The sequence below is a fragment of the Dinoponera quadriceps genome, unplaced genomic scaffold, assembly GCF_001313825.1.
Source record: "Dinoponera quadriceps isolate SergipeBrazil2010 unplaced genomic scaffold, ASM131382v1 scaffold1308, whole genome shotgun sequence".
Taxonomy (NCBI): domain Eukaryota; kingdom Metazoa; phylum Arthropoda; class Insecta; order Hymenoptera; family Formicidae; genus Dinoponera; species Dinoponera quadriceps.
This window is the reverse complement of record NW_014555613.1, coordinates 1,352,914-1,366,314: the sequence shown is the minus strand read 5'-3', so window position 1 is coordinate 1,366,314 and position 13,401 is coordinate 1,352,914. Positions and strand designations below refer to the sequence as shown.

General features: G+C 43.0%; 1 protein-coding gene and 1 long non-coding RNA gene across 2 annotated transcripts in view; one reads left to right on the top strand and one right to left on the bottom strand.

Moving 5' to 3' along the window:
* The window catches only part of LOC106744814, a 206,166-nt gene that overhangs the window by 18,863 nt on the left and 173,902 nt on the right, over positions 1-13,401 (top strand). The window contains exons 2-4 of the mRNA XM_014619855.1: positions 6,841-6,901; positions 7,771-8,318; positions 10,885-12,142. Coding sequence (XP_014475341.1) covers positions 8,068-8,318; positions 10,885-12,142 — 1,509 coding nt within the window. The 5' untranslated portion in view covers positions 6,841-6,901; positions 7,771-8,067. The remainder of the gene's footprint in view (positions 1-6,840; positions 6,902-7,770; positions 8,319-10,884; positions 12,143-13,401) is intronic.
* LOC106744820 overlaps positions 1-13,401 on the bottom strand; it is an 81,617-nt gene that overhangs the window by 23,642 nt on the left and 44,574 nt on the right. The gene's annotated exons all lie outside the window — the stretch shown is intronic.

The following is a 13,401-nucleotide window of genomic DNA, read 5'->3' as shown; positions in this document are numbered from 1 at the left end:
GAGGTAGCCTCGTTTCCGACTTCTCTCTCGCCGCGCGTAATACTATTATCCATCTCTTACTTGTTATGCCGCTAACGTTCGACCGGCAACAGAATCAACGTTGCATTTAGGATAAGTCCAGATCGGTCAACGCCTTAAACGCGCGTCCGAGAACACTCTTGGAATGATTAATGCAGACGGACGATCGAATTCGATATTCGCGTAAGAAATTAGGAAATTAGGTGCAAAGCATTCTTGCTTGATCCCGAAAAGGATAATATATTCACGATACAAATCGTATTTCCTTCCTTTGTCTTAGAAATATCTTTATTTTAAAAAAGCCAAAAAATATATTTTTTTTCTCTATGTCGATTCTCCTTTCTTTCTTTTCTTTCCTTATATGTTCACGATACACAGTAGAAAAACCTTTTGTATGAATATTAAAGATGCGGAAATTTTGTGTTTGAGAGATTTATATATATATATGTATATATATTACAAAAATATATTTATATTTTATTGTATTTATCTCATCACATATTTTTTATGCGGTGAAATCAATCACATGATTATTATCTAAAAGGCAACCGTAGATAATTTTATCATAGATAATGGATCCGTGAATAATGAAAAAAAAGGTGATATGCATTTCTTAACGATACACCGCCTTTGAATCTTCATCTATATTCATCGTCATCTTGTTAGTCTGCTCATGTTTCGAATCGGAGAATCAATGTTGCATTCATAAAGAGGAGTCTTCGTCTCTCGGACATGCATTTACGAGCGTTCAGTAGGCAATGTTCGGATTTCATGTTTGCTATGAATCAGAATTGGTGGTTTAAAACGCTTTTATTGGCGCGAATTATCCGTAATTAACCTTTTAGAGTCTATTTGATGTTCAATATCTCGCGATTTTATCGGCAACATTTTTAATAAATTTATCGTCAATTTTTATGGATTAAAATTTTATGTTTCGACATTGGAACATAAATATTTATAAAAATTAGCCGAATGATAGTGAATACAGAGAAGCTTTTCTTAAGAAATTGATGCATGGCTTATAGCAGATTACGGTCTACTTATTATAGATTCGTAATTTTCAGTTCAGTTATCGAGATATTTTGTCTTTCAAAAAATTTCCACCGATAGCGCTTGTCTGGGAAAAAGTCTGTGCATTGTCCGAGAAAAAGTCAACTCTGAATTCGGTGGTGGGAGGTCGCAACGACACCGCAATTTCTCAACTAGAAAAATCTTCACGGTATCTTGTAGATGCCATCGTACCGCTTGTGTGCAGAGCCATGCGACCATAAAATTACCACCAGGCCCTGCGCGTCTCAACGAGAAAAAGCTCGGGCTTTTGCGAGGCAAGGGTTTTCGCTGTTCCGAGTGGTCGAATGTTATCGGCGCTCTCGCGTGTCACACGACCGTAAAAGCCGACTCGGCGGCGCTTTTGCAATTCGCGCTAACCACCGGCATCGGGCCCGAGCGGCCATAACGTCCGCGCGCACTTAGCGAGCTTTTTGTCGTGCGGCGTTATCATCGTCCGATCGATCCGGCCGACGGAGCCGTGTCATACGTGACTCCTCGACGCTCCGCTTGTCCACAGGTGAATTTCGGAGATGCGCGCACAAACGCGCTGTCACTATTTTATTTTGTAAATATTCACTGCAAAGGTATTCTTTAAGATACGGATACTTTAAATATATTGAAATTAAGACACTCAGGCGTTCCATCTTTCTTCACTTGCAAGATATGCAATAGGTTAAAAAAAGAAATTGCCACATCTCATCCTTCTTGGAATAAATTTATGCAAGAAGGGAGAACTGCAAAGTTTCTATCGTATTGTTCTTATTTGAATTTATTATTAATTAAATAAGGGCATGTTGCCACAGTAATTTCCGTTTTCGTGAAACATCTAAATAAAGAAGTATACAAATACTTCCTTAGTGACTGTATAGAAATATTAATAATGTAGCAGTGTCACGAAATAATATTTCTACATTAGCTACGTAAAATAATCAACGTTAGGATGTATAGTTTAGAATAATAAAGTCACGATACACATTCATGGAACAGAATAGTTACAACACTATTGTTTTTATGAGATTCGAAACGCACTTTGTATCTAATATAAAAATGTATCTCCCGAGAATTGTTAAAAAACAAATTCTCCTATCGGACATGGAATGCGAAACTCGTCAAAATAAAAGTGTTGCAGCTGTCCATGGCTGTACATACGGGAAATCATTGCCAAGCCACACACACAAACCGTTGACCCGAAGCGTGAAAAAATTTCTCAAAATGAAGGTTAAACGGGATACTTAGAGAAACGATACTCGCTGTAAAAGGTACTTGGGCACTGCTACGTAAAGATGTATTATTTCGACAGTGCAACGGCAGTAAAAAAGGAAATAGTATATATTTTCGCATGAATCGCAGATGACACGCTATCGTATCAGGCACTACCTCCTTCGCGTTCTTAGTGCTGTACACGTTGGTGCCAGGTGCCATGACAGTGTGCTAGTTCGACTCGCGAAAATAATCCTGATGGTGCTGTTTTCGTTCTAGCGCGAATCGTTATTTATTGAGTCGCCGATGCTGAATTTGCATTTCTTTCATTGAAGGACGCATGAAGTAACGACGCGGCTCATATGCAGTGGCGGACTTACGATTTTGAGAGAGCGTGTTATAAACCGACGTTCTTAACGATACGAAATACGAAAGTCGCTAGTAAATATCAGCGAGAAAGCTAGAACAAAAGGGGAGAGAGGGCGCCTCGGAGCGGAAGAAAAGTAATGGATCTCTCGGTTTCACGGGTCGAAAAATGTATCCCGCATTGGTGAGAGAATCGGCGAGAGACGGAACGTGGAATATCCTGTATAACGCTCGACGCCAATTCAGAATGAAGAAGAAACGCGCGAATTTACCGCTGCTCGTATATTTTTCTCGAGTTAATCTCATCCGCGGCGTCGGACTCGTAAATAAAAAGTCATTACCGCCGAGAGAGAGACGATCTTGCGGCCGTGCGTGGATCGTGGCGATCGATCGTGCGAGCCGTAAAACTCTCTTTCCCTTCCTCTCCTTCTTTCTCTCTCGGGCGACGCGAACGGCCCTCGCGCGACACGCGCCCATGAAATAAATTCCGCGCGCGAAATTACGCCGGTATATATACTTGGCGGGTGGCGTTAATCCGCGCTTCTGTTTCGTTCCGTTTAATTCGCTTAAGCGAGTCGAGCTGCGAAGCGAGGCGAGCGGAGCGCGATCGCTTTATCGCCTCGCACGTTCGCGACGTGCCCTGACCATCCTTATATCTCCAAGACAAAGTATACGGTATCGGGAATGCACAGCGACGCGCGCGAGCATGCGGTAGCATGGTCGCGGCATTAATAATTCATATCCGCGCGGAGTGGAAGGGTTAGGCTTCGAGCGTTATAAATATTTAGATCGTCACGGAGATCGCGCGAGCGCGCGCGGAACCTCGGGGAACCGAACGGAGCCAAAGAGGTAGAGAAAACTGAAGGGAAGGCGCACAACGAGATAAGAGATACGCGGACCAGAGTCTAGAGTGTTTTCGGATTATTTCAGGGGCAGCTCGATATAGTTGCGCGCAACTTGCAACAACATAAATATACAACTTGTCCCAGATCTGGCGAGCCATCTTTCATCTACGAATTCTTTGAACAATTTGTGACGGATGTATGTTTTCCAGCGGTAATCTCGGCGAAGATTAACGTTTTGTCACGAATCGTCGGTCATGCGCACTCGATTTTCATCATTAATTAACAATAATGGGCAGTCTGAAATTGTTGTTAAAATTTCGATGATAATTTTGCACGTAAGTACAAATTTGCACGTATCACAAGTTGCGTGGTGACCTCACACTTGCGGTTATCGGTTACGTCACGTTAAAACGCTCGTCCGTTTATCTTGTATCTTCCTGTTAATTTCCACCAACAGACTATGTCAGACAGTTGTTCGGATAAATCCACGTAGCGATAAATATAATAATTATCGCAATGATTTTTTTTATATACGCATAACAAAAAGTAATGGGATACCGTATCATTGTCGCAATTATCGGCAGCCATAAACTGGTTTGATAGATTTTTTTTTTCAGTGGCACGCATTCGTAATATTTATACGGAAATCCATAATTTGTAATTATTTCCTATTTTTGAAAAAGTTGGTTTCGCGGAAAACGTTACTTCGCGTTCTCTCGATTTGCTTTTTGTGTTGCGCAGAAAACTTACAACTTTGTGATTAGGAGTGCCGATGCTGGATATCTGATTATCTTCGATCATTTCCTTGATTACATAGAAGCGAAGCGATCACGTGTCGATCAAATTGTTCAATCATAGATGGTGATGGTGCATATAAATATACTCATATTTTTTATAATGCTCGTACGAACGCGTGCTTTTAGAACTCGATGAGTAGTTTTTACGCGACGCATTTAAGTGGATAAAATAGGCGACATAGAATCATCTTCAAAGATCAACAGCAAGTTCAAATGGTTTTAATTTTCCTTCTCCTTCTTTCCATCAAATTCTCATGCTAACAAAATATCGACTTTTGTTTTTACAAATGCTTATTCTAACTTTTTCTTATTTCATGTAGACAGTAATATACCGATTGATTCGTGGTATATTTATGTGAAATGTAGAAATAAGCGATCGAATTAAGTAAATCACGTTCTCGTAATTTTTATGAATTACAGTAATTTATATTTATCGAGCGAAGTTATATCTCCATACCTAGTTACAAACATAAATTCGTGGCATATTTTCTCATGAAAATCTCATGATCCGCTCGACATTATGGTAAAGAGTATAATCAGACTCCATTGGTTATGGTAAAAGTACCAGCGTTAATATCAAAGTCTAAATGCAAAGTGTTACGTGTAAGGTTATACTTTGACCTAAGTGTTACCGAGAGAGCCCATTGATCATATAATAATAAGTTTGCAGAAATCACGCGTGCCTAGCCACGTCCTAGATGGCGAAGTTTCTAAAGTTCCTGTTAAAACAGATCAACGTATTATCGACGTTGGTAACTGTAACGTGTCGTTGATTTGCTTACATTGACTTGATAATGAAGTCGTTGAGTCAATTACCGGCTTAATATTCGAATCGAGAACGGGCGGGAGTGAATTTCAAGCGTCTCGGAGGGACAAAAATAACGCTGAAAACATTTTCCTCGGCAGCGGCGGAACGTCGAACGTTACAACTTACAACTCCTCCGAGGCCTTTTCTACAACTTACGTAACAAGAAAATGCTCGTATGAAATACGCGTGAATGCGTTTGCGCAATAACGCCGAGTGTGCCGTGAGATTTATTCTTTGAATCGGATTTCTTTTTTCTAGAAAACATCGCTAATTTGAACAGTATGTCATCGTCGTCGTTGTCGTTGTCTTCGTCCTCGTCGTCGTCGTCATACCGATTTATTTTTCGTGAAAGTGCATCTTCCTTTATATCCTTTGACGTTTTATTCGCTCGCCCGTCGTCCCTCGATAAATTGCTACCCTGACGCGACCTTTCTTATTTCCTGACCTCGCAACCTTGACCCAGGCTTCCTCTCACGACAATCGATTAATCAAATTGCAGACCACCCGTACCATGATATTGATTAATTGCGCAATTCCGATAAAATGATAATTAATTACTTCCTATTATTAATTCATGTCGGAAAGAAGTACCCGTGTGGCTTTTAAATTCGTTAAAGCGCTCGACTATCGTCCACATCTTGCTTGTTCACATTAAGACACCCGGTACGCTGTTACTCACAAATTAACTCAGCTGATCGTTCTGAATCATCCGACGTTAGTCAGCAACGTCAGTAAAACGCATATATATCTTTGTATCAACGAAATGCTCATTTCTTTCTTGCGTGACGTATATTATACACGAGTATTATATAGCACACGATCACAAATATCGCGAAGAGCCGCTTTGCGATTTTTTCGTAGCCGTGTCATTTGTAAGTTAAAAGCGATGTCGAAATTAATCCACTTTATGTCTCGTAAAATTGAGTGTTCAATTGCGAAAGTCAATCGTACCGCGAAATACTGATTTCCTCAAGGTTCAAGAATCGTAGCTCTCGATTACCATTGCATAATGTTCCTTGCCGAACGATAATCCGCCGGTTATTACGTACTGTTGAAAAGTGTTTCCCCTATTAGAGGGGCTTACGTCGCTAACATATTACATCCATCGAGCGAGCGAAAGATCGATCGAAGCACGTCAGACGGCGGTAAATTGAAGTTCAATACGGTCAGGATGAAATCACTCAGCGAAATGTTCGCGTTTCCCGCGTCATAATCTGTGTCTTTTTGCCGCGCGTTTCATTTCCTCTTCTCCTGATCGATGCCGATCGTTTCGCCCTGATGGCGGTACTTTCCGAGTTTTACGTACATTCATTTTACACAGGGAGGAATTCGCTAGAGGAAAATGATTTCGTCTATATAGACGAAACTTTCTTATTTCATTGAAGTCCGACGCGGTGCTCCCGAATTGGCGGAAAGTGGACACTCAGCGTTTTTTGCAATTTCGACGGGAGGCCGTGTAGTCCATCACTTTTCATAACTTTCCACATTTCAGCATTCAATGTCCTAGTGACGACGCATCTGATCTATTAATACAAAACCCACGTTCAATTGAATCGAAGAATAATATTCCATTTGTTCGCGCCTCTAAAGTTTAAGATGTCAAAAGCTGTTAGTTTATAGTTCAAATTATAAAAGATACAACGCGCTGTATAGTTAGCTTCCGCCACTTCTGGGACCACATTCTCTAAGTGACATTTCCTTCGCAATCGGCAATCTATAGTCGATTCATCTGTATATCTCCCTTTTCTGATTTCAGGTACTCCATGGACTAAAGCAGCGCAGGAAAAACACGAGGGTGCGAGCAGACCACGCAAACGGTACGGAAGATTTGTGAGAGATTCGGCGAAGATCGGCGCGCAGTAACGGTGTAAAATAAGGAAAATGTAATTCGTGATTGCGTAGCAACGTTAATATTAGCGAGAAAGAGACAAACCGCGTGCAAAATCGAGGCGATCTCGAGGAAAAGAGATACAGGGAAATAGAGAGACGAGCGCGAAGGGAAGATAATGGGTGGGAAAGAGGAAGAGAGAAGAGGAGAGGCGCGTTACGATCGATCGGAGTCGCGATCGAGTTAAAGCGTTCCCGGCCGATCGTTTCCTCCGTGCAAGGTTCGTCAGAATCGTCCGATTGCCTCTCCTATCTATTCCCGCCCTCCGATCTCGACGCGTAGCGGCGGCTGACGTCTGCCTACTTTCTATCGCCCCGAAACGTATCCCGAGGTGCACCGCATCTCGGTAAAATCTTCCTGAAACGAGTTTTACGGCGAAACGAGACGAAACGAGCGTAATTACGCGAGGATAGTACCGCGCGCGATCTAACTTTCGTAAGCCTCGTTTTTTCTTCTTCTCGGCCTCTTTCTTTGCCAGCTGGAGGGAAGACTTTGGAAAATGGGAACGCGCGCGAGTACCGTTTAATCGCGCAGACGATCATTTGAGGCGAAAGATCAGAGGGAAGGGGGAGATTTTGTGCAAATTTGAGCGAGACAGAGCGAAGAGTCGAGAGAGAATGAGAGGTTGGGTGAACCGAGCGAGAATTTGAGGAAAGTTACTCGGGAGTCTGAGAGAACGCGATAGGGGAGGTCGATCGACGCGCGAGATAGCACGCGTCGTGGGGGCGATCTACGCGATCGAGATTAAAAAAACGGACGAGAAAGCCCGATGATAGCGAGAGCTGTTTGATCTTACAGTGCCGGCGGACGGAGATCTCTCGCGGCGTTTCGGGCAGGGAGGAGGATTGCGCGACGAGCTCGCGAAATAGCTAAGATATCGGCTCGCGGAGGAGAGAAAAGGCGATTCGGCGGGAAGAAAAATACAGAACATCCCGTCGGTCCGTCGCGCTGTTTATCCTGGGAATCGAGCCGAGCGCGGGCGCCACGATACACTACCGCTATCCGTGCGATTGCCTCGAGGACGGGCGAACGTATTCCGGAAAGGATCGGGCGGAGCGAAGGAAAACAACGTGCGCAGGGATACGGAAAAAGGATATGTACCGAGAGCCGAACAGTTCGTCGGGCAGCGGCGCCTCTACTAAGGGCGACGAGGTCGAGCTCGTCAGTAGATTCCTGGCGCCGCTCTGCGACAGGGACGAGGCGGCCAGGAACATCGCCTTGGCCGTGGCCAGGACCACCGTCGAAGGATGGTTGGGTGGTGTCGGCAGTCCGAATCACTGGGAGGACACCGGCGAGATCGAGGACAGCAAGAACGCGGCCGGCAGGTTCTCGGCTCAAGACGGAAGGTGAGTGGTCACCGTTCATTCGTCGTCCGGATAAGCGTTAGGTAGCGCGTGTTTGCTTCGACCATGATCATAAATCGCACTTGGTGATTTCGAAACTGAATACTCAACGCTGCTATCCAGTCACTTAAGTCACCTTTCGTCACTTTTTGCAGAGAAGTTACTAAAAAATTCACTATCGTTCGAAATAGGTCACTATAATTATTTTTTCCTGAACTTCTATTAAATTTGTAAAATATAGAGGCGTTATACACATGTATATATATATGTTTTTTTTGCCGTCTCGCCTGTTGCCGCTCAGGACCGGTCCGTTATCTCAGCGTCCGTACGTATCGTTCATGCTGTTGGTCTTTCCGTGTTATGAACTTTCAAGCCCGTACTATAAAAAGAACTGGCTATAAGTTATTCAAAGATAAACCTAGGAGAAAATAAGAGTGAGTGTTACTTTTTTGCTTAAATAACCTTAGTTACTCTCAGAACTTGACAAAAAAATGTCACTTTTAGTCATTATTCTGAGAGGCCACTTATTGTCACTTTTCTGTCAAGAAGCAATCACTATTTCACTTTTTTTGTTCCGGTGACTGGATGACAGCACTGAAATTTGAATATTATATTGTGACACCACACATATTGTGTGTATCTTCATGCATCGCGAAATATTTAGGTCCGATCGATATATAGTAAATTTGATCCTATTATTTATTTTATTTAATAAACACGGGCGTGTCACGTGGGAGTGCGATATAATAATATTATTCCGTTTGTTGAACAACTTTGTTTGTTGGGATCAATTACTCGAGCCATTAATTAACGATTAATCAATTAACCATTATCAAATAACGAATGATGTATGCGGTATGCTGTGTAATAAATACTTCCTAAAATAATCTCGCATCGTATCATAATTCTGTTCGAGCGGACATATTTAATCGGTGCAAACATTTCGTTTCGTGCTCTCTCTCTCTCCCTCTCGGCAAATTATTGGTTCTGGATTTAATATCAGCATTCAGTCACGCAAACACGTAAAGCCCGATGCGAACGCGGTACTTAAATAATCACGAGCGGCTCATTAAAATGTGCACGTTATGGGGATTAATAATAAACGTGATGGGGAAATTATATTCGTTTAAGCGTAACTACAAGAATCAAATATCGCGGATTCGTTATATCTCGCGTACAACACGTATTTCTGAAAATTCAGATAACTTGCCTTCATTGAATCAGATTCACAGCCCATTTCTTGCAAGTGATTTTATCTTTTAAGGGATTCTGTAAGAAAGTCGATAATAGATAAGGATTGCGTAATTATAGAAAAGTCCGACAAAATAATTGAAATAATCAAAATAATCACATTGAGAAAGCGGCGTATAAAAAAGATCTCACTGTAAAAAGTTCAAATAACGCAGTTCATGAAAGATTTAGATGGCAATGACGATTTTGCGGAAATAAACAGTAATTTAGAAATCATTTTGCAAATACTATTTGTACTGCATTTAGCATAGTTTACCCTAGAATTGTTTGATTCTAGCGCGATCAATCAACAGTTAAATCCACCAAAATTAACCTGCGAACATTTCAACCGTTATAGCTTTTGACATATTAATCTTCAGATCTCAATTTAATGATATATAAGTTTCCGGGACTGGAGTAAAATTTTCGATCAACTATTTATTTTTTATGCGTCTATTTAACGCGTCTTTCAAAAAAATTCTCCGCGCGGAATAGTTATAAAAAAGACGCGAAATATTTCACTGTATATATATAACTTGCGATTTTTTTAAATATTTTCTCTGAACTTCATCATCTAATGCGCGAGGTTGTACTAAGTTTCAAGCTATGCAAATAATATTAATTAACTAGTCGTGAAAGTAAGATCAAGCACACACACAAATAATTTTAGTCATACTCGGCTTGACTATGGCCTTAGTACCGTGTCCTTCATGATTTCTAATGTTTCGTGAACATTTCAGTTCATATCTTTAGAGAATAACCCGAAACTGCTATTCCTCTGCAGGAATTTCTTTTATAGAGGCATGGAGTACCATTAATTGGAAGAGGGAGAATAGATAGATAGATGTACGTTTATTAACGCTCTAAGACCTTGCTTTCTAAGAAGTATCGTTGTAGAAGATAAATATATTTTAAGGATATATTAAGATAAGAATAAAATAGAAATAAAAATTAAAGCTACGGTCCGATTTACGCTTGCAGCGCCCGTAAGCGTCATTCTATCTTTATTGTTGATTACATGCTAAAGAAAGATAGAATTCACGCTTACAGTGCTGTAAGCATGAATCTGACCGCAGCTTAAGTAGTACAGCTCGAATGTTTAGATAATGGAAATTCAAATAATGGAAATTCAGATAATGAAAACATAGCAATTTCTTTATAATTGATATATATTTGAGGATAGGGGCTTGAGGAGGAGAGGGAGAAAGAAACGAGGAGGAGAGGATGATTTTCATAGTACTTTCCAGAACTTTGTACAATTCTTGATCCTCCGAAAATTCGAAAGCTAGGCACACACGTGCCCGTTATCGATCTCTAATCGATTCGTATTTGGGTAAAGATACGACATGAGTATCGAGCGCTCGCCCACGAGGTCGTCCCCGAGGAGTCCCCAGCACCAATTGCTGCTGGATTCGTTCCGAACGGAGGGTTTCTTCCCGCAGAGTGTGAACGACGGCTCGACCTTCTTCGACGAGAACAATCCAGAGTGCCCGGAACGATACCCGGCCGATGCGTTCGACTGCGTGGATGGTCGCCTCGGCAACGAGAGGCGGAGGTACACCGGCGACGGCGTCGAGAGCTGCAGGTCCGGTCACTCGACGTCCTCGGACGAGGGTGGTAAGGGCTTCAAGATCGAGCAGCCGACGCAGCAGCAGCAGCAAGGCAGGTGCCTGCGATTCAAGGACGGCTCGGAACCGCGCTTCAGCTCAGAGCCGCGTTTCGGCTCGAGCTGCGAGAGCGAGCGCAAGTACCATCCGGGCTCGTCGTCGAGCGACCGGTCGAGCGACGACTGCTGCCCCGGCAGAACGAAGAGCAGCTACGCGAAGGTGAAGGGCGCCAAGCAGAAGCAGCTGGAGGACGATGAGCTCGACGCGGACACGAGGGTGTACGGCAAGAGTCCCAAGTTCGACGACAACCTGAGCGGCTTCGGACACCCGCGCAGCGAGGCCGCCTCCGCGTTCGACTGTCGGAGCTTGAGTCGTCGATCTAAGATCGCTGGCGGTGGCGGTGGTGGTGACATGTTGACGCACGAGCGCCGATACTACGACAGCGGCGCCGATGACGACGTGTCCTTCAACGAGAGCGAGGTGGCGAGCGCGCGCCGCAGCGACGGGGTCGTCTTCAACACGCTGGACGGCTTCGAGAACGAGAGCGAGCTTTACCGGCAGGAGAACACGCGAGATCCCGCGCGCATGAACCTCGACGTCAACCTGGAGGACGATCGCGAGGCGATCTACGCGCGCGGCGACGACGACAACGCGGAGGATTCCCGTGCGTGCCGACCGCGGTCCGAGCAGGACTACTTGCGCAAGAACGACGAGCGGAAGTTCAGCGCAGGGCAAATCAAGAGGCCGCTCTCGCAGGACGACGACGTGTCCTCCAAAAGCGGCAGGGTGCTCGAGAGCCCGGAGGTGACGCCTGGCGACGTCGGCAGGATGCTGAACCTGGGTAACGCCTTGGACGGACCCAGACAGGCGCAGGCCAACAAGTACCTCAGTTTAGTGACGCTGCACTTGCCAGTGATCCTCAGGCTCAGCGTCAACTGTCCCTTCCAGAACGTCAGGATCAAGTGCGCGGAGATCCTCGAGATGGTAAAGGTAAGCGAAGATGGTTCGATTTGTTTCAGGACGTCCCTGATTAAAGTATCCGATAGATGTCTTTCGTGTTCTAATCAATCTGTCATATCAACGCTGTCATCTGGTCACTTTTTCTTGACAAGTCACTAAAAAAATCCTCTGTCGTTCAAAATGGGTCGCTATAGCCACTTTTTTTCCTGGGCTGCTGTTAAATTTGTAAAATATGGACGTTGTACACATATTTTTGTCGTCTCTCTTAATAAAATTGTTCCGAAGGCTTGTATCATTCATGTCCTTTTTCTCTTGTAATGGACTTTCGAACTGTGCTGTGGAAAAAACTCGCTATATGTTAAGCTATCCAAAGAAATCTGGGAAAGTAAGAATGTTACTTTTTCGCTTAAATAGTTTTAGTTACTCTCAGAATTGGACAAAAAATGTCACTTTTGGTCACTATTTTCATGTCTGAGAAATCACTTTTGTTATCTCCTTCGTCAAAAAGCAGTTACTATTTCATTTTTTTGGTTTCTATGCCTGGATGGCAGCGCTGTTATATTCATATCAGAGAGTTATCCATCATAATAAGTATCATATTGAGTATCCGGGTTTAGCACTCTTTTATGCAATATTTTTTATTTCGAATTATTTTTCTTAATTTGGAAAAGTTTTAACAAGCGCGCTTTTCCTTCATTTTTGGTTTAGCCATATTTATTCTCCCGGACAGCTAAACACGGAGAAAACAAATTTTGCTAGAACAACAAATTGTTTGTTATTATAATGACAGCGAAAAAATTTGTTTGGACAGCAGAAAGATTTGTTAAGAGTATTAATTGCTATTTGCTGGATATATGGACAGCAAAATAATTTGATTACGACAATTAAATTTTATTGCCGTCGACGACGAGCGTTTTGCTACAACAGTAAAATTATATTTCCCGTGTGACGAATTTATTCGCTGTCATTATATTAACAAACAATTTGCTGTTCCAATAAAACATGTTTTCTCCGTGCAGCGTTAATTTTTGACCGCTTTAATCAACTTGCCGCTTGTGTTCTATCGGAGGCGTCGTACGTTAATTACGCGAGCAATCGGTCAGTCGATCCATTCGCTCTTGCGAAACTCGAGTCTCATTTCTGCCGGTTGTGCAATGTCCTGTCAATTTCTCGTGAACGCGACAAACCGGGCTCCTCGAGAGGAAATCGCAAATAAAAATCGCCGCGATATTGTCCGTGGTTATCTCGCTCGCAGGCTTCGAGAAGAGAATTAAATATTGCTTTGTGTG